This window comes from Spodoptera frugiperda, chromosome 15 (assembly GCF_023101765.2).
Source record: "Spodoptera frugiperda isolate SF20-4 chromosome 15, AGI-APGP_CSIRO_Sfru_2.0, whole genome shotgun sequence".
NCBI classification, from domain to species: domain Eukaryota; kingdom Metazoa; phylum Arthropoda; class Insecta; order Lepidoptera; family Noctuidae; genus Spodoptera; species Spodoptera frugiperda.
The window spans coordinates 375165-398012 of NC_064226.1; the positions used below are offsets into that span (position 1 = coordinate 375165).

General features: G+C 35.4%; 1 protein-coding gene across 2 annotated transcripts in view; it reads left to right on the plus strand.

Moving 5' to 3' along the window:
- The window catches only part of LOC118276598 (uncharacterized MFS-type transporter C09D4.1), a 73798-nt gene that overhangs the window by 23937 nt on the left and 27013 nt on the right, over window positions 1-22848 (plus strand). Inside the window, exon 1 of one of the 2 annotated variants that reach the window (XM_035594952.2) lies at window positions 301-885. The exons of the other annotated variant lie outside the window; for it this stretch is intronic. Within the exon in view, the coding sequence (XP_035450845.1) occupies window positions 571-885 (315 nt within the window). The 5' untranslated portion in view covers window positions 301-570. Of the gene's footprint in view, window positions 1-300; window positions 886-22848 lie in introns of those variants that run through there. 2 annotated transcript variants of the gene reach the window in all.

Consider the following 22848-nt stretch of genomic DNA (forward strand, 5'->3'; position numbering starts at 1 on the left):
AGGCATTTATATTATCATCGCGAGATATCGGTTACCAACGCGTTTATTGTAGTACGAAGTATTACTCATTCAGCTGTCACATCAGCCGCATTATCCGTGAATATCTTACGCGCAGATAACGAGAGCACGCATCCACTTTACGAGCGAAGTTCGCACAATAAAAACTATTTGGTTAGCTGTAATCTACATCCTATTTACGATGGCAATCACTTGATTGTAGTGTTGACAGACAGCTGGTCTCGCGGGCGGCGTCTTTGTTATCATCACGCCGCGCTCGGCACCCTGCACGGGAAGCATTCCATTCAGCTTCTGATTGCAGGAAAATGGAAAACAGTCGACGGCCGGCCGCCGCGCGAGCTACACGCCTGCGCCTCGCAACACAAACACGCGCGCGCGGGAAACTGACAATAAATAAATCATAATCGTTTCTATCCAACATTTATTATACGTACCTAGATATAGTTAACTAGTGCCATTTAGATGCCAAAATTGATACAACAATACGACAATAAATAAAAATATAGAGATATCTATTTTATAATAATATATTCGTAAATATCTTTACAAAAGATGACTGATCAAAAGAATATGGAAGTTTGTGGGAGTGTTATGGACGGTGTGGCTGAGAAGGGGGGTGTGTTGGAGTCCCCCACTAAGAAGGGGGCGACGGAGTACGTGGTGTACCCCATCCGATGGCTGGTGCTGTTCGTGTTCGTGTTCAACTCGGCGTCGAACTCGATGCAGTGGATCCAGTACACCATCATCCAGGATGCCATCGTGAAGTACTACGACGTGACGAGCATCCAGGTGTACTGGACCTCCATGATCTACATGATCACGTACATCCCGCTCATATTCCCCGCCAGCTTCCTGCTGGATAAGACGGTGAGTTCAACTTTACACACGCGACACGCGTACGTTATCAAAATATCGTTAATACATTCGATTACATTTTGTTTACATTAAAAGGATTTGGGCCACAGTACAGTATACCCACAGCAATTTTTAAACGCTTCAGTTTATGACACAAGGCATAAGACACTAGCGCCCGCAATAACTTTACTCCCGCAATTAATTTTAAAATCGTAAAAAATAGCAACGGAAAATACATAAAGTACTACAGTGTGTCCGTACCCTAAACGTGATAAGACATTTTAAGTAGCTACCTTAAGAAGTATTAATCACCAAATTAAAAATTCATAGCTCAGTTTATTACATGAGAGTTTAAGCGAGAGAAATTGTCCTAGATGAAGTTATTTCTGCTTATTTCATAAAAGACAGGCATGATTATATTATGCTTAAAACTTGTTATTTTAATTGAATACAGACAGTAATTAGCAAGTATATTAACCAAAACTGTTTAAGAAATAGTTAAAACGTTACGAATGAGTAATAAAAGATAGTAAAATTGTAAGGCTATAGATATGTTAATTATTACTATTTATTAGGTAGGTTTTATCTATGTAATAAGTATGTGGCTACAAGTAATTGAAAACTCTCATAACTGCATTTAGTTAATAAATTAAGAAAACTTACCTACTCGAAACATGCACCCATATCATAAGAATTATGTATATAGATGGTAGGTCCATGCTAATCTCGCTTTTAAAGCAAAATACGTAAGGTTTGGTTTGGTTACCGTTAAGAATTTCAACTTTTGTATAGAAACGAGTTTGCAACTAATAGGCTAGCTATAATAGTGCCTGGTCTAAGAATCACGTGTTTAATTTAATTACATTTGTTTGGTAATTATGTAAAAACATTTGTATAATTTATTTACCATGCAAAACTGGTTACGACAGTTTATATCATAACTTGATCCATCAAGTTATCAACACGAGACCAGACCAGATTAGAGGACTATAAATATTGCCAAAACATATAATTCTAAATATATCAGCCTATAAGATCCCTAATACTTAAAATAAAAATGGAGTCTAGTTAATGCCAAACTTAGTGTTTTGCACAACAAGTCACCTCTGCTTACTGCTTCATGCAAAATAACGAATTAAAGATCTCTCCAATCCCCAAATCCCCAATTTCTAAAAGGCCAACAACGCACTTATCTCATCTGATGTTACGGGTATCTATGGGCGGCGCCGATTGCTTACCATCAAGTAATAAATACGTCCTGCTTATTTGCTCTTCTATATTATAAGAAAAAGTCGGACAAACTATTGACAATAACACCCATACAGTACTTATAAATAAAATCAAATTTTATTTGCGTCGTTCAAAAATTTTTTTTAAACGAGTAAGTATGTGCACAATGCACAATACCTACATGTAATTACATGGTAACAGATTACTGACAACAACAACTGCACACCAGGTGAATTCCCCACCTGACGTTGCAGCTAATGACATCACCTATTAAAGTCTACTGCGTCAATTAATTGTTCATAGTATGAAAAATAATGTTATTATCTATTTTGATCAATCCTCTACTGGACTGAAATTAACTATGGTTAGTAGATCTGCAGCCAGTGTATAGCAAAGAAGCTGCGTTGTACCTAGCGAGAGTTACCTTACCGGGGTTCCGACTCGAAAAGCAGGAGTAGGAACGGGGTGGTTTTTAGTCAGTAAGAGTCTGATATTCCCTCTCGCCTCGCCCAAGGCGGGAGAAGCCATTGGATGATTTCCCCCCTCAAAAAAGCGTGGTAATGCACTCGTAATGGTAACAATATGTGTTTTATGTACACACGGCTACGCATAACCAGTAAAAACTGACAGTCGAATGTGTGGAAAGATCATGATATATATCATGATACCATGATAAACTGGTTTTGTACAGCTCGATATGATCACGCTACAACATAATAATGAATGACATCGCCAATCGCTGCGGTTAACAAGAACACACCTTTGATAGAGGTGATTGTTTTCAAAAATACAATTAAGTAATCTCTTTAATGACTTCGCGGTTAATGACTAATTGATCGTGCATTTTATCTATAGATGCGTAGGTACACATGACCTATAATTTTAATAAGAATCACATAAAGTTACTTTAAAATAATGAAGACGTCACTCCGTTCTACGTTCTCTTATTGAATAATCATGTGCTGTGCATGGAGGGTCCTGCTGATCTCCAACCACGACTACTACTGCACCATACTAAACCTTACCCTACTAACTAAAATTATAAAAAACCGATTGTACTAATTTCCTGACACGAATCCATATCAAGCCTATTGACCGCTATCTCTAAAACTGATAATTATTATTTTTATGCATTATTTTATTAATTAAATGATTACCTAGTTTCCAAACTAGCCGAATTAGGAATGTTAAGGCTACACATAGGTTTTTTCGTATTTATATCGTAGGTCCATACAGCCTAACACCTTACGATTTAACTGTGCAGTTCAACTGTTTGCACTACTATGTTCTCATTACTAGGGAAATTGTACAGTACCTATACTTACAGTACGATACTTAATACTTTAATAAAATATCTTTTATTTAAAAACCACACAGATAATTAGATTCTAAATATAGTTAGTTTAATTTAATTTAAGACTATAATACTTTTAAGTAATATCAAGTCTTATTGTAAGCCATTCCTAATTCATTCACAAATACTAAAATACTAACATAATAAGGTAGATAAGATAAAATTGACTAAACAAAGTTTAATCACATGGATCTTAGCTAATCTAATATTACCTTTGTAATTAAATTCGTAGATACATTCTTAAAATGCGGCGGTTATTAAAAAAAAAGGCTTTTTGAGGGGTGAAAATCATCCAATGACTTCTCCCGCCTTGGGCGAGGCGAGAGGGAGTGTCAGACTCTTACTGACTAAAAACCACCCCGTTACTACTCTTGCTCTTCTAGCCTTCTTCTTTTTCTTCTCTAGTGTACTCAGTACACGGCGGTGCTCAGCCCATGCAGGGCAGACTGCCACCGTATGACCGTATGTTCCACCGTGTCCTCCGGTCAGTCTTCGCAGTAATGACACCCGGGCGTTTCCTCCCGCCCAATCAGAAACACGAACCTACCGAAGCTCCCACTCCTCTCAAGTCACTCCTCAAAGTGGGGACTTCCCGCGATGACAGTGAGCCTAAAACGTAAAGGTTACACGTGCTTACTTCAAGCACAAAAGCATGCTTCAATTGAGTACTTGTCACTCAGTAGGAGTGCCATACTATGAGTGTCGGAGTGTTGTTCAAAATTAGCATGCTCATTACATGTTTGCGAATTGACAGTCATTCGATTCTTGAATATTTGAACATCCTCTAGAGAACGTATTTTAGCATGCCATTTTAGAACATATGTAATCGTACCTTAAAGGAAGGACCAAGAGGTTCATCGGTCTCGTTTGACTCATCATGACGTACTCTACCACACCCGACCACATATAGTCACTGTATCCGTTATTTCAACAAAATATCTCTAAATACATATGTCCAAATATCTTCACCTCCGAAGTAACGCCACTTTTCACAAGTCACTAAATTAAAGCTGTCTTCAATTCGCACGCTAACAATAAGTCCATATGTGGATGTGATTTTATTGAGGGAGGAAGAAAACGGACAGAAAGAGTTTCTGAAGGCTTTTACTGCTTTTGCTATTTACTTCGGTCGTTATAGGGTTTTGTTATAGACATTGAACCTTTATTCAAACTAAATCCAGTGTTACACAGTTTCTAGCAAGCAACCTAGGCCACGTTTCCATTTCCAGGTTTGGTTCCAGGTAGTGAGTTTCCAATCAAGTATTGAATAGAGCTTAAGTCAAAGCCTGGTAAATAGATCTCTACCTAGGTATTGTAGATCTAGGTTCACTTACATTGGATGCACTTCAATACGATTGCGTATACACATAAGAATATATTCTATTAATACTCTAGAAGTTGAATATCTCTATTTGGTTTCCATGTACTATATAAGTGGTCAAGATATTAATGTTTAGATTCTAAAATCTTTTTTCATTTTCCCTATGTCAAATCGTTGACGTTGCTTTCTTTCCAATCGACTTTCATAGTACCTAAATAATGTCCAATACCCAGGACGGCCGAGGTTCAATTCATGTGCTAACAATAGTCACCCTTCCAACAGAGCTGCGTAACTTGATCACAAACTCTAAAGAAATTACATTAAAAAACGAGGTCGTTAAAAATACAATCAACTTTTTTTTTTCAAGTAAAACTTAAGATTTGTTTTGTGTGAACCCTTCAAAGCTGTTTACAAGAAGTTTGCCTACAAACATTTTTAGGATTCTTCAACTTATTAACAAACATTTTCTCAAAAAGAGTCATCTATTTAGTTTTGCTACAACCGACAATTAGACTTCTAATTCAACACAAACTAAACAATTTTAGTTTAGTAGAACCACATGAAAAATAATATAATATATTGTTTAATGAATATGACTGGTCCACAGCAACGTAGCATAGCACATCTCTGGTGGATAAGCACGCTAAATTAAAATAGTGTAAAGAACTTTCGTGCGAAAATTAAAATAAAGCCTACAAAATGTGGAATTTTGGGGGATTTTTTACATATAAACTTGCTAATTCTTTTTTAAGTCGATTAATAGGAGTATAAAATGATTGTACATGTTTGTCATACTATCTTACTAACGCTTATACACTCCAATTGGCGTTTAATTGCGAGTAGTATCAGTACGAGTATATCCTAATCTTCATATCTCAAGCCCCGGCTTTGCCTAAGTTTTATGATGTTCTTTGTTTTAGTACCGCCTCTATATTACACGCAAATCTAGATACGTGGGCACTGTAAATGATATGCCTATTATAATATTAGTTTTTAATTTGGTATTTCACTACAATGTATTTTTTTCAGCTTAACGATATCACAATTTGTTTACCGAAATACTTAAATAGGTACATGACGATTAGTAGTTAGTTAGGTAAAATTAAACAGGCATTACTATCGAATAGCATTACAATAATTTGTATTGTGTACCATAGGTGAATGTGATAACGCTTCGCGGTAGCGGTAGTACATAAGGCATTTTAATTACAAGTCGTTTGATAAAGGAAGAACAACCGATAGCTACCTATTAACCATTAATACAACGTAATTTGCAATGAAAGCGAGAGAGGAAGATATATGATTGAATGATAAGAAACATCATCAGAACCAAGTGCGATCGTAATTTGGACCTGGCATTTTTTAACTCGACTAAGGATGAATACACAATAATAATACGTCTATTGACTTTTTTGACTGGCAATAAATTTTAAGATGTCATTCTTGGTTTATATAAAGTATTGTTTCTGTGGCTGTTTTTCAGATATATGAAATTGAATAAGTATGCAAATTAATCCTACGATGATGTTACACGTATCTTTGAATGAATGTTTTGCGCATCTAAGTGTGTTCTATGTATGTATCTAGGACACAAAAGAGACAGATGTAACATACATACATACATACACGACATAACCTCAAGCTTGTCTCCTCGGTAAGCACGAGACAATGGTACGGCAATTGCTACGAATTTCTCTTGCTCTTTCGCTTCATCAACAATCATCAGTCTTTTCATGCATGCTCGTCGGTTAAGGATACTTTTAATTAAAGAGATAGATGTGTAGTGACGATTATAAAATGTGATCTTAAAATTAGCTAATGTTTATTTTCTAAAAGGATATATTATGTAGATAAACATCTCTCGTTTCTTCATGTATCATTTGACTAATGGCAGTTCCAAGACATTTTTTAAGTTTTAATAATTTGACGTACGGTATGTTAACAGAAATTTTTGAAAGCATAGCTCCATGCAAATTCCCGCCATGTCATTTCTGACTCGGCTCGTTAATTTGAAGGGCGGCGGACAATTTTCGACGTTACTCCAAAATGTCCTTTTTATTTCATCAATGCTTTTATTTTAATAACTTAGTTTAGGCACAGCGGTAGCTAATGGTGAATTTTTTCATTCAAATATCTCTCTTGAAGTTTATATTTCTTTGTTAAAGAATTAGCCTTTGTCGGAGAGTAAGTTGGAATTTCTGAGAGTTTTAAATAGTTTGTGGTATTGGTTTCTGGCTACTTAATAGTACTTAATTATTATTCGAAATATTTCAGGAGCCTAAGCATGCACTTACTTTGCAAGTGCTCACTAGACAGATAAATGATGACGACGATAATGAAGTTTTTGTATCTTCTCATAAAGAAAATAAGTAATAAATAGACGTTCAGATACTAAAATTTCTAAAATGTCTCACAAAGTGTCCCCCACTTGAAGCTCATTGCAAATTACTCCATAGCTAAAGAATGATCCCACTCAACTTATGAAAACTCCGCGAGAGATGTCAAAGAATAAAATTTTCCCTCTTTTTAATTTCGTGGAAACCATTTCTCTTGTCAATTGACAGTTTGTCCTCGCGATTTCACGCGGTCAATTTATTTTCCTTCATGACTTTTATAATCATTCGAGAATAATGATTGAGTTCGAGAATAGACTTAGATGGCAAAATTGCTTGACAAATTGTTACTATATATTTGACTGGATATTTTTTACCATACAAAACGCATCTCGAGCAGGTAACTCCAGTATAGTTCTTATACTATGTCTATTTTTAACCGACTTCCAAAAAAAGAGAAGGTTCTTTACTGTGTCTATTTCCAGATTCCTACACCATGTAATTGTATAGTACATCTGTGAAGCCATGACTAGGTACTTCCATTGTCCACGTTAGCCTCTACAGATGTCACAAATGTATTGTACAGAATGATTCATGATTACTCTTGAGGAAGTAGTATGTGACTCTAAGGATGATAATGGATTACTGGTACGCATGTATGTCTGTATTCTAATAACAGAGAGACAGTCTTTAAACGTAACTACCTAAGTACTTACTTGTATTTGAATCTCTATTTCTGCTTCAAATTTTACACTATCCGTCGTATATTACCGTCATTGAGATAAAATCTTTGAACGACAACATATTTTGTAGTTACTATTTTAAAATGAAGTAGGCGATTTATTTTCTATTCGAATACCTATATGATAGCTATCAATTCATCAAATATATTTTATGATTCAATTTACTGAACGCAGGTATACGCATGTGTTGCATACAGGTACTCCTGTGGTTATTGATTTTAATTCCATATTACATAATATACAACGTGTAACAAAAAGGGGGTATACATATCAAGTGCACGGTTTCTAGATAACATAACAAACGATACGGGAAGGGTTTTTTAAACTCATGTTTTCATAGTACCAAGTTATGAATTTTTTAAATCGCGCCGCCGCGCGAATCAAATTTAGGTAGACAGGTACTAGGCGATCAGATTGACAGAAGAAATGTTTCGTAATATTAGCGAGTGATCCCTGTAGTGTTGTGACACATTTGTATGATTTGAAACCAAGAACTATGCGATACAAGTATTTGGTACAATTTTTTTAAATTGTATTTTAAGCTGAAACTTTGTGTAGAGATTCTATTCAAGCTGTATTCGTCAGGGCTACTTGATGTATATGGGTATTTTGTTACACGTTGTATAGTCCATACATATTATGTAGCCAGTCTACGTGGAAATTTAATCGTACATATTCACATTTGATGAATAGCTTCGAAATATTCCATTCGTGAATTGAATTTTCACTATTCACTGGGCTTGGATTACATTTACTATCTATAATACCTTTGACTGCATTTAGTGCTGATGTCCATACCTATATAGCACGGTCTACTTCATTATAATCATCATCATGACTTCTCCAGTCATATAGCCTAGCTGATACTTGACATAGCCTAGCTTATTTCTACCAAAGTTGTGGAATAAAAGTACCTAAACTTTGATAGTATCAAAGTTAAATTGGAACTGATTTTAAAATCTCTTTATCGCCGACTCTATTCTTTGCAAATGACCGTCCAGCTTCATAGTTTGCATAGTAAATTATGTCATTAAGCTCAGCTCATTGAGGAATTTATGTTTCCCTTTTGTTTAAATCTGGTACGCTCTCTCTGACATCCTCTACTACATTAATAGTGACATAGTATATTCTTCAAGTCATTTGGTGCTTTTGTCCATGTAATTAGTTACTTTTTGTCAGATTTTACGGTATTGTAAGCTAAGTTTGTCGTTTGTTCATTCAGTGTTAACATCACAAATCCTGAACACTTGGAATCAGTCACATATCAGTGATTTATAGAGTGACTATAAATTAGTTAACTAGCTTCTGGGTAATAAAGAAGAAAGGACATGATTGTAGCTTTTAAATACCTAAATGACTAACTGACTATCAGAAAGTTACAGGATAAGAATCAGGAACAAGTCTTACCTTAAATTTGCGAGATGCAAAATATACGACACATAATTATTTTACATACGTAGCATTTATGTATGTGTACCTAACTGAATTACCAACATTTCATGCGCGAGTGGGAACTGATTAATGTGATGATGTCATTAAATCATCAGCGGGGGGAGGGTCTAATGTTCCATCTGCTTGTCCTTGAGGGCGATGAGGGCCCACCTGTCGGGCACACGCGGCTGATTTACATACGGGACTGTGCTCAATTGTGCCTGCGCCTTGTGTTTGTCGCACCCTGTAGAGGTTACATGTACCTATAGTTATCCGGTGAATAATGATCAATTTACCCGATGTTTTTGTTGTGTGAAAATAAGAGTTTTTGTAAAGATGTAATACGACTTTGTTTAACAATGTCTTGTACTTTTCTCATCTTATTTTCAAGTTTTCTCGTGAGCTCCATCATTTTAAACTTTTAATAACGCAATGTTCTTCTTCTACTGATTTATAACACTCTACGTCATCGTCGATCTTTTGTTCTGTAAGGCAACTATATAGGTGATTAGTGAAAGCATGACATATTATGTGGAATTATAGGGTTGTGCTAATTTGCTTGGTTTGGGCTTTACTGAGAGCGTGATATATTGCGCCTTATCTACGGGCACACAACATGCCTACCATTAATCCCTTAATTACAAACATGTTGTCGTAGACTACCCCATGTGTTTAGTGGTTGCTAACACTGCTAAAACAAGAAATATCATATATGTATGCTAATAAACTTCGGGCCTTTTGTATATATCTACTAATAAAAGTACCCTCCTAATATAATTGGCAAATCTTCGAAGAAATAACATGATTACCCATAATAACCGTATGATGGATCACTCGTTATAACTTTACTAAACAAATAAGTTAGCCCAAGATCCCACACAACACACATAAAACAATTAACAAACAAAGTATTGTTTTCCTACATATTCTCATTTCCTTTCCGGATATTATATGACATCCATTACGAGTTGTCACACTAACCAGGCCACAAGGATACAGCTATAACTTATCGCTTCCATTTACTTAGAATAGAATTATAGCTTTCAAACAACAATCAACAACTCTGCCGGTGACATTAATGTTAAGTGTTTATGTTGCGTGCCTGTAAGGAGGATGTTGATGCGAAATGTTTTCCCAACATTTTCCAACTTCGCTCGTGTGTAGTGTATATTGTCGGAAATGGTTGTGGTGTCTGTGTGTGTGTTTCTGTGTGAATTTAGGTACTTTAGTCGCTTAGACCGCATGTCTATGGGTCGGTGGTCATAGGGACCGGCGAGAATGAGGAAATGCCTACGTAATGATGAAGGACAAATATTTGGGAAGATCCAATTTTGCTATGTTTGTATTTGACACATTGTGTTATCTATTAGTGTGGCAAATCTATGTCCAAGGAATTTCTAAACTTAGACAGTAATTAGGTTCTCTTTTTTCTTTCTCGACATATTTGTATCTAACAATATTAAATAAATAATATTATCACATTCTTAACGACGCACCATCTTTGCACGATAACTTGTAAGCTTTACCAACAAAGCACTTTCACATATCATAGTTACTACATTTTTTCCCGCAAGATGTCGAGCAAAACCATACATATGTTTGGCAATATTCCGGCGCATAGTAACAGAAAGCAATAAACGCTTGCAACGAAACGATACGTTTCTATTGAACTCGGAGTTTAGCTATTTTTCTCCATTTTCTTGGGGAAATACACCCTGAAATTGCGTGGTGGAATCGATACTATAAATATTGATGATCCCGGAAGACAGTATTGATATTCAGCCTTCACTAAACAGCTGAGTTTATGAAGTGTTAAATAACTGATAACTAGGAGGATTTAACCGAGTGACTCGTATTTGTATCCGGCGAGAAAGCAGCTGAGAAAATCTATACATATAATAAAATCGTAGAAAAGTGCTGTCTGTACATTGAAAATAAAAATAAAAAAAATAGCAGGGGTTATTGTTATGTCGATGTCGAACCCAAAAATGTAATTAACTTTTTTTTGTCTGTTTGTCTGTTTGTCTGTTTGTCTGTTTGTCTGTTCGTCTGTGCGCGCTAATCTCAGAAACGGCTGATCCGAGTTGGATGCGGTTTTCACGAATATATTGTGGGATGCTTAAATTTACATTTAGTGTTTGTTTCATGTCAATCGGTTCATAAATAAAAAAGTTATGTCAAATTAAAGAATCACGTCGAACATTCTATGCTTATACCATTAATCTCCGCAACTATTTGACGGATTTGGTTGAAATTTGGTACAGATATAGTTTAGAACCTTAGAAAGGACATAGATATACTTTTATTTCAAAAATCAAAAAATAAGAAATAAATTATTTATAAATAATTCTATGTCGATCGTTACACGACTTCGGTTCATGTTATTGTTTTAATTCATCGAAAAAAGTAAATAAATAGTAAAAAGGTATGAAAAAAATAATATCAATATAATTAAACTTTTAGTACAAAGAAAATGCCCGAACGGAGTATAAATAAATAATCCAAGTTGTCTTTATCCTCGATAGATGGCGTTGGGATCGAAATAGATCGCGCTATGGTTTCGTTACATTCATTTGGTTGGGTATCGGCCGAGCGCTTCGGTACTATCGTAGAAAAAGTGTATTATCAGTCGTATGATTATTTGTCTGTAGTGGTCCTGCTGTTTCGTATATTCTAAATTGGTTTCGTTGTATTTGTCAATTAATAAGTTTATTTTTTGGGTTTTCCTGGTTTTTTGGTTAAACTATTTAACGTAGGTTTAGTTTGATATCGATTATTAGTAGTTACTGTAGTTAGTTTTTTTAATAAAATTGTAAGTCTAATTTTTTTTTAATTAGATTAGATTTAAGTCGTTTCTTTTAAATTATTTAGTTTAAGCTTGGTTATTAGTTTAAGTCCGTTTTTAAACTATTTTTTCAATGCCCTAAGTGAGTATACATCTATTAAATTCAAACACAGAGCTCATTATGTTGATTTTTGAAGAGTTCCCTGGAATATCTTCCACATCTCATTTTTCAAGAGATCCCGCGAGATCGGGAACTATGTGGTTAAAACCAAAAATTTGCCGGAAGTCACTATTCCACGCGAACGAAGTCGCGGGCAAAAGCTAGTAAGATAATATATAATAATAAATGTATGCTACAGCGGAACTGTATGTATTATAGCTACATAGGCGCTGAGTTGTAAAATGTCTGTTAGTAAAATGAATGTAGACAAAACAACACTTTCTATTTTACTTTTCCTTTTAGCAAGTTCCTTTTTTGATTCAATACCTGGATAGTTTCTGTTTCAAAACTAGTGTCGTACAAATCGTGTAACCAAATCAAAACAAAGAGGAGTATAAATGGAATGCGTCTAAAGTATCTACAGATGGTACAACTACAAAGCAACGACTATTCGTTGACTTGAATTGAATTCCATTGCAAAGGTATCGACATTCCGTCTACCACAGCTACAGTGAGTAGAGGGAAACCTCGCCGGTCGCCGGTCGCAGCAGATATCGCACGCAAACGTTTTTACCCTTGTCGCCCTTCTTAGTATTCGCTTGTAGTACGGCCTTTGACGACAAGATAATTTGATTGCGCCAGATTTATACGGGTAGGAAAAAGTTGACGGCTATATAAATCGTTGTCGCAAAATGAGCAAGACCAAATATAATCCGAAACTGTGCAAATATTCTTCCTAAGAAAATAATATATTTGACTCACACAAACACAGTCTGTGTATTATATTTCAACAATCTTTCCGGGTTCACTCCGGGATATCCAAGGGACGAATTTCCTCAAGGTCGAGGTTGGTTTCCTTGCCCACGCTTTCATCTTAGTTGTGACAGCTTGTGACATCCAGACATCTGCGTCCAGCCTCCCGTGAAAATTGTAATAAAGGAGGAACATTCCCCGGATATGGCTTCTTAACAACCGGCTGGTCACGGAAATCGTGTTATTAACGCAGGAAGGATTTGTTTAAATCCTACGCGTAACTGCCAATACGAATTCATAATATTTATGCCGATATTCGTATGTTTAAGTAGTGTTAATCCGGGCTTAAACTACATTGAATGCCAGTCACTGTGCAGGCATTACAAACATGCCGCCAGTATCTCTCGCTCGCATTCAGCGCTAGGACCTCCTGTAAGCTGAATAGCGCTGAAAGCCTCATTCTCAGTGTATTCGCGCTGAATGCTCGCGACGGATATCCTCAAATGCTTTGTGTGTCGGGAAATGCATCTCATGTGTGGCTTACAGCTGCCATCGCTGTTTCTTTCTCTTAGTTTCCGCAGCGTCTAATAACTTGATAATGTTTTCTGAACAAATTTCTTTTTTAAAGCCTAATGCGGAAGTCTACAATTGTCTCTATCTGGAATGTTTCTGGAATGTTCCCGCTCTGTTTGGTAAGGGTTGAGTTTAATGAAGACTGACAGAGGTTTCATTTAAGTTTGGAAAGTTTTTTCTGTCGTAAACCTTTCCTAAAAAGCACGGAAATGGTTTCAATTTTCGAGAATGGAGTTAAGTACAGGAATTGGTATATTTTTTCTAGTGCCTAATGCTAATTGGTGCGCCCAGTCTGATAACGTTTCTGAGGGAAATTCTACTGTAAGTCGAGTATTTCCATATTATTATCTATTGGAGTAGATATTTTTAGTGAATTACTTTATGAATTTCATAAATCTACCTATATGAATAAAGTTTGTTCCAAACTTTGTAATTCATACAATAATAATATGAGCAGTGGCATAGAAAAGTTAGTGCGATGTAATGCGGATTATGAAGTTGATGAGTTGATGTCGAGTCATACATACGAGTAACATACATTCATACAACTTATTCTACTTTACTTTCTATGGAAATACTGAATGTATTGTATGAGTTTGAGTGAGATCTTTCAATGCAAATGTTCTGAATTATGTTTCTCTAATCGACTGAGTTTTTGGTGCAAAATGAGTGTTACATTTAACGTGTGTTAGAATTTTATATAATTTATTTTATATCAAATACCTATTATAGGCGAGTAGAGCCTCGATAAGAAGTTTATTAGTGTGAAATATTTTTTCTTTTTAAAATTGTACAACTGTCTCTGTTAGTTGAATGCAAATTAGTATCCGCCTTTTAGCTATGATAATTTTGGCACAAAAAGGAGTGGAACACATACGTAGCTTACCTACTTATGCTATTTTTGTAACAAGGTCTAATGTGGGTTGTCTCACAAATTAGGTAATGGTTAGCAACTTTCTAGGTTCAGATTAGATTAAATAAAGATAGTGTTGGACACTTTTGCAACAGTGTTGCTTTGCATTGACATGCATGTAGTCGTTGAAGAATTTACTGAGGGGTTAGTACGATCTGCCCATAAGCAACCTATTCACTCGGGCCTTGAAGACACCCAAGTTCCAATGAACTAACCAACCAAAATCACATACGCAGTTACGTAAACGTAAAACAAACTCATACTAAGCCCTTTGATTTTCTAATGCTATGCTATATCTTTCTTATCTATGTATAGGTAGGCATTTGTTTGTAACCTAAGAATTAATAAACTGGTAATGTAAAAGTTAAAATATGTTCTTAAGTTAGGAATGCTAAATGGAGAGCTAGGAATGCCTTAGTACGTAAGTACTTACGTGTGTGAGTACTAATACCTATATAGTAGGTACCTATTACTTCGTAGATGTCGGTAAAATAATTATTTAGCCGTAAATGTAACTTACGTTAATGATAAACGGTAATAGTATTTTTATCGTTGTTTACTGTGTCCCCCTACTGCCTGCTGAGAAACGTGACTTATTTCCCCCTTCTTGTTTTTCTCTGTTCTGTTATTATGGATATATTATTGTATGTGTACATATATCTTGTATATGTATGTTTGTAGGTGTAAACGTTTACTACTTCCATTTTTTCCTTATCGGTAATTGTTTTACCGGTTACACAATTTGTTGCTAGATTTATTCTTTACAACTTCATGGATTTCATATTGAAAATACCTGTTTAGTGTCATGATTATTCCTCGACAAATGATGTTTTATTGTTCTTATTTTTTTGTTATTTTACCTATCAAATCAACATTATAAAATATTATTCTTAAGATTGAACGACGAGTCGATTGACAAAAACGGCATCATTAGCAAAAAACGTGAGAAAACAATCAAGCCACAATAATTATGTGAAAAAACATACGTTCAATAGGCAACATTCCATTTTGCATAAACAGGTATTTCGGATGCCTCATTACCGGCCATTGCTGTAAAAACAAAACACGATTATAGAGGTGTTGGGAATGGCCAATCGTGACGAAAATAATAATCTACTACATTCAGTACAACAATGAATGACAAAAAATATTATATTCTATCTCAAATTAGCTGAGCTGATTGTAAACTGACACATGCGTATTGCCATCTGAACAGGTCCGCTCATACTGTTGTGGTTCTTTCCTCTAAAGACCACTACAGAACCAACTTGCACGGTTCTCTCACATTACCTTCTATTTCATTGTTTTGACTTTAAAAGAGACTATGACCTCTGAGTTTGTTTTGGCATTTCTTCTCAGAGTATTCGGATAGGAAATGCCGGCCTCATCTAGCTATTTGCAATATTGACGTGTAAAAGTGTTATTTTATAACCTACTTACAGAAATAAATATCATTTCATTTCAAATAAAAATGTTGTCCGTATTTCCGAAAGTTAATTGGTAATGTGATCTTTCTATATAAATACGTTCACCTCCAAAACCTCTTTTTTCTTTCCACAAAATAATGTGTTTTATCATAATTACGTGAGTAGGGTAGGTATGTAACTTTCCAACCGAATACACAACTGGTAATGTATCTGTATCTCAATGGCTGCTGTATCTGCTGTGTCTGCGGGCAATTAACTCGAGAATGCCGAGATTTCCTCGCTCCGTGATCCAGAACTATTTTAATCTATTACCAAGTGCAGCTCGCGGATATTGCTGCAACGCCGGGGCTGAGAAAAATGGATACTACTCGTAGTATCAGCTTTCTCGCCACTTCACTAATTGCGGTTGGATCCTTGTGATATTTTGTACTTACCTAGCATTTCATTGTCGCCTAGTATTTTATTCTCTCCTAGTATTTTAATTTTATAGATTTTCTTTAACTTTGTGTTTTTAGTAGTAAATATTGGTAAAAGAGTTTAAGGTTCTGCGTTTTGTATTTCCATGTGACTGTTTAATATTAATAAATATGAAGGATACGATCAGAAAGAACCTATTCGTTTATTTCTGCTCACATGGCCCGGAGTATAAAACATTTTCTGGTTAAGCAATCCATTTTGCAATGTATTTTCTATCTTTATTTCTCATCTCATATTAGGATAACATTTAAATTCATCCTTTATTAGTTTCAACTTAAATTAAAAAATAATAAAGAAAATGTTCTCTACACTATATCGGTAGTAAGCAGTAATTAATCCTGGCTATACGAGTTTCCGACACACTCGAGCGCCTGATCATGAAGTAGTTACAAGTACAGCCACTAAGGCAAGCGGCCACCAACTTACACTCACATAACATAACTACGAAGGTCGGCAGTTTCACGCTAAACTGAAACTTTCAGTATCAGCTGTATTGTAAGCGCTGCTTCCAGATAACCGATAAACTATAATGTTATCTTTGGTCGAGTATTTATTTACTAATATTATAAAAACGAAAGGTTGTGACTTTGTGTGTATGTTTGTTTCTTAATCACAGTAAAACGGCTGAAGAGATCGGGATCAGGATGAAATTTCTATTCTATATATTGGAACAGGGTCTAGATTAAGTTTGATTGGTCGGCTCCAATAAGGAATATCACATCGGATACTTTTTATACGACAGGAATGCGGGCAAAGCCGATGGCAGAATTATTTTCGTTATATACTTATAGCCTCCAGCTATTAATCGAGATTTATATTTATACCAATTGATTTGTGACAATATTTCTTTCATTTCCTATCAAGTTTTCCAAGTGACCCAAGCCTAATAAGATACTAAAATCAAATTCGACAAAGTTTTCAAGTGCCCAAGATATGACATTTCAATAGAAAAGTAATTTAAAGCGACTCGCTTTCTAATGTAATTCACACCGATACAAATAACTTTAGATATAACTTCGTAGACACAATTAAAGCAGTCGGCATGCTTCTCAGGAAATATGAGAATTCCTCATCTCTGCACAAGAAACGCTTTTATTAATTTCTCAGCGAATGCTTCCAGCGTACCTTGCAGGGATTCTGAAGGAAAATAAAAATATATTATCTCCGTTCAAAGGGAATTTACTGGAGTTTAATTTCAAGAGACATTTTCATTACACAACGTAATTGATAAAAATACAAAGATATCTAAGGCTCTTAAATTACACTGAGATGAGATTATCCAGTTTGTTGACTAATAGACTAGCTATACAGACTAGCAGTAACCAAGGCCAACTGTTTTATATTCCTTTCAACATATCAAATCAAAAATGGACATCAACATCAATGAAAGGCAAAAAAGGAATCAAATCTTACGAAACTCATCCGTATCTGGCTGACATTTCCTTCCAAAGCTGCATACCTATTACAAATTCTATCAAAACTAGCGACATGCATCCAAAATTCAATTTCCAATAAATCGTCCCCGAGCATGACGTATGACGAGACACATCCTGCCTGCTATGTGTCGTCAGACCATAAATCCACATGAGCCATCGATCTGCGGAAACCAGTGGCATGCATACATTATACATTTATTTATCCTCTGACCCTTTCTTTAGAAAATTCGAAGGTCTTTTTGGGGTTTTATAGACCATGAAGTTATATGGCTTCGTGGGAAGTGTCACTTTTCTTCTGATAGAGTCCTTTATCCAGCAGTTAGAAGCCACCAGATTGTTTTATTTTGTTTAGAATAGCTGAAAGTTTGGTGTAGAATCAGGGCACTTAGATTCGGTTGGCGATAAACGCAATATTCTTGATACCTACTATTATCTATAAACAACAAAACTGGTGAAACATTATTGGACTACATGGTTGTTAGGTAACTTGAAGTCATTTGCGGTTAGACATTAAGACATCTATGACGTCTGCAAGTTGTTTTATTGCTTATGTATCAAGTATGTAAATCTCGTAGTGAAAGTAGTGCCACACTCGCGTCTAGATTCTATTTTGACGATTGACCAAGGTACAGTTTCGTAATCATATAACGTCACTTTAAGTAAGTATTTTGTAATTAATTCCAATCAAATTACGTGAGTATAAAATCGAATCGAATCGAAAGACAGACTAAATCCTGTTAATTTTACACTAATAGTAAATTTTTTTATAACCATATAACAAGGATATTTCACCAAGACCTTGTATAGGTATTTAAGTTAGGTACATTAGCATTCTCTTAAGAAACGAGGCAGAACTCTTGTATAAAATATACTTTTTTAATATTACATACACGGTACCTTAGCCAGCTATTCACTGGCATATTCAGGAGCATACTTCAATTATGCTAACCATATCAAAGATTTCTCTTTAATTTTCATAAAACCTTTAGTCCCCGTGCCTGAAAAGAACATTCTTGGGATTATTTTGTTAAATATACGTTTACACGAGATTTCCATCGGCGTGGTTGCGTGTTTAGGGTAAAATGCGTATTGAATACTTTATATTCTGACCTGCTGCTGCCTACTACCTGCCAGCTTTCCAGGAAACCTAATTTATTATTTAGATGTCTGCTTCATCAGAATATTGATACGGATACAAAGTCGAATCTTTTTAACATTGAACCTGAACCTTATTTAGGCACGTAGTACACATTAAATCACGCTTTATAACTCCTGAGATTTAAAGCTAAAATTTAAAAGAAGTCGACAAGATTATGAAGGAAAATATTCAGAGTCCTTTACTAAGACTACGCCAATCTACGCTAATTATTTACTTCAGACAAGTAATTACGGGAAGCTAGAAATTATGAACCATTGTTCTACCCACCACACAGTTAATGTTCCATAACTAACACTCATGCGCATAACTCACCACCAACATGTGCCTGTAATCTGCGAGTGAAGCTACAATTAATTTGTCTTGACACCACTGTGTAAACTACGAGTATTTATTGATGTTCCTACCTAATTACCTATAGACATTACCTACGTGGAAGCAGTGAAGATAGATTAGATGCCTACTTGACTTCTGATCCTATATGATTTGCTATTTATAGTTATTACCTTGCAATGCTTTGGTTGTCTAGCCACCATTAAGTGACTGGACCTACATAGCGCACCTACTCATAACGTAAACAGTTTGAAAAAACGTAACTATTGTAGTTCGTTTGATCGTTCAAGTCTCTCTCTCTCTACTCTACTGTACTCTAGTGCGACCTGCATCTCTTCAGACTTCAGATTATTAGAACTTTACTTCAGCTTCAGAGTAATTACTAAAGTAACATTCAATTAAAAATAAAACAAACACACGAAACAATAAGAAGATTAACAATGTAATCTCTATTTAATATCCGTGGTACAGCCCGGGTGTCGACATCGGTTACCAGCGCCAGCAGCGCGACAGCAGCAATTACTTCAAAAAACAATTTTAATTAAACTCGGTTTCCACAGCTCGCGAACAAAAACAGGAACGGAAGGGAACCAGCTTCGTACCACACATACGATTTAATTAAACAATACGGTACAGACACAACTCACATGGAGAGAGAAATATCCTTACCATGATCCTTACTTGCTTCCCTTACCACCTGCGAGCCATAGCTTTAAAGTCAAAGTCAAAGCATTTATTTCAATTAATCCTAAATTAGGCACCTTTGAAACGTCAAATTGAATTGTCCGTCAGTCTATCTGTCAGTGAAGCTAGGTGCTCGTTCCAAAGTGTAGCTTCGAATGGAGAAGAACGAGCAAGAAACTCCATTATTTATTTATTTATTTAATTCCTTGAATTTTTCTGTATCGTTTTCCTCAAGCCACTTTTCCTCAAACACGGGACTGTCCAAAGAAATACAGTTAAGCGATAAAGCTGAAGATAGGAGTAATGATTCATCAACATTATTATTTTCCCCTGGACTCGACGTGGACTTGACTGTGTGTTTAGTGCTTATGTACTGCTAAATAAACAATAACGTATCATATATCCATTCACAAAATAAAACCAAGTCTATTTAAAAAGAAGAGAGTTCATACAACTTAATTATATTTAATAAGTATTCCGTATAAAACAATAATACAATATTGTTCATACGTGGTCTCGCCCAGTTCAAAGGCTATCGGTTTCATAATATTCTCTTAGAGCGAGGTTATCGGCAATTTATGAAACGGGATGCGAAGTAAATAAGGTGATATATTGATAATTATAAACACTAGTATATAAATAAATGCTTCTAATGATGCATGTGTTGTGCAATAAATTCCTACTTTAATTGTGGAAGATCACCAGTGTTTGTTCCTCAATCACGTCAAAACGGCTGAAGGGATCGGGATGAAATTTGGAACAGGGGTATATTATGGTCTCAAATAGGCTATAGGCTACTTTATATCTCACGGGAACGCGGGCGAGGCCGCTGGCAGAAGCTAGTAGCTAAATACACATCAAAGGCCTAACAGAAGACCTAACTCCTGTTTACTGCAACAGTGCACCTACAGCACGTTTCCTCACATCAGAAGATCAAGCCACCAGCCCCTTACTTTGTACATCATAAGTAACTATCTACTTATACTGGTCTGTCGGTCAATGGAACTGATAAATAAAATGCCATAACTACAAGATAAAGCAAGTGACGCGTCGCATTGTTTATTTGTTTACAGTGTGCTCGTGGTTGATACAGAGTCAAAGTCAATGTCAACACACAAGTGTAATAGAATTAAACAGTTTTTTTTAAGATTATAGATAATCTCAATGTAAACGAGCTTATATTCCGATGCTGGTGCAACTTCAAACTTCGTATTGTATCGAATGGTGACTAATAGAAAAGTCACTTTACTATACTTAACAGACACTATAAACTAGTTTCAGTTAGAACATCCCCATAGATACTCACTTGAAGTAAACACAAGATATTTCAAGTAACGCCATTCTCTAGATTAATTGGCCAAGCACCCTCATCTCCAGGAGTTTGGATCCGATAAGCGGCTTACCGAGAAATAACTAACAAAATAATGAAACGTCTTTACGAAACGGCAAATCCTAAATTGAAAATCCTACAGTGAAAGTTTTATTACCGCAAAATATCAGAGTTCGTAAGCCGATGGGTTCAAACGTTTATTTGGAGATGGAGTACTTGGAATGGACTCGAATAATTCAGTAGACTCGATGACTTCTTCGCCGCGGTTTGTGAAATGACCGCAAAGTAACGAATGCTATAAATAACACAATAAATATTTTGGTTACCATGAGTACATTCCCGTTATTGGATCGTGGACATATCTAGAACTGGATTAAGGAAAATATATTTTTTCTGTCTGCAGTCACTATTTACTAGCAAGGCTTGTTATTATTGAATTTGTCTGATAGTGGAAAGCTTCGCGTTTTTCTAGCGTTACAGTTAATTTGTAAAGCTTGACTAATCAAGCTAGAGGGACTACTTAGGAATACTTGTAACATTTTTCTTCAGAAACTTATATCTTTACAACAGCTAAAAGTTTAAGTATAAAGTAATCATTAAAATGTGTCTGTCTGAGTGCGGCAGTTAGCTTACTAGACTTTCGCATACTTTACATTACTTTTCGTGCACTGATCTTTTACTTCAAATTTAATGAAAATTCTTCATCTTTTGCACTAATTAAGACTGGTAGTTCAGTTTAGTTCTAACTCGTGTAGAGTTAGATATAATCTGCTAAGTATGTAAGTTCTGTGCAGTTTTCTCGAATATCTAAAGTAGTTCTGTACGTGTTAACAACATGTTAGTTGCACAAACATGCACTTCTCGTAATTGATCGTAAAATATACTGACTCACTTATGTTTTCAACAAAACAAGGGACCTGAATCCTGTAAATAAACGAGTAACTTCTTTTTATCTGGTTTCGCATTCGCATCAACAATTACATAAAACAGTAAAAGTGAGTTTTTAGCTTTTTCTTAAATGCCCATTGCTGTTAAATTGTGTTTTTTTTCATTTTAGCATTGAGGAACCTATGTGAAAATGTCTCGTAGCACTCGTAGCCGTAGCACTCGTAGCAGTATTAAGTTAGTTTTCTGTACAATAACTGTATTAATAAATCTCAATTCGGTTAATGTACAAAGTTCAACTCCCCATCCAAACGTTACCGTAAACCACTAAATATCGTGATAATAAGTAACACTTCAGATTACTGTTGAATGCTAACTGACGACAAAATAATATTTACATTTCCGTACTCTAAGCGAAGTAGTAAACACTAATAAGGACTGATCTAAACATTCTAATGAAATCTATCAACTATTGAAGTTGTATCGCAAATATTTTTGCCTATAACTGGACTACAGTGTGAAAAACGCTGACGACTTCATTTGGTTTATTTGTTTTGTCCATTTTCATGTTTTAAAACTGGATAGTGAACTGAGTTACCTGCCATATTGTGCCGTTATGTAACAATATTAGAATATGTGATTACCTGTCGT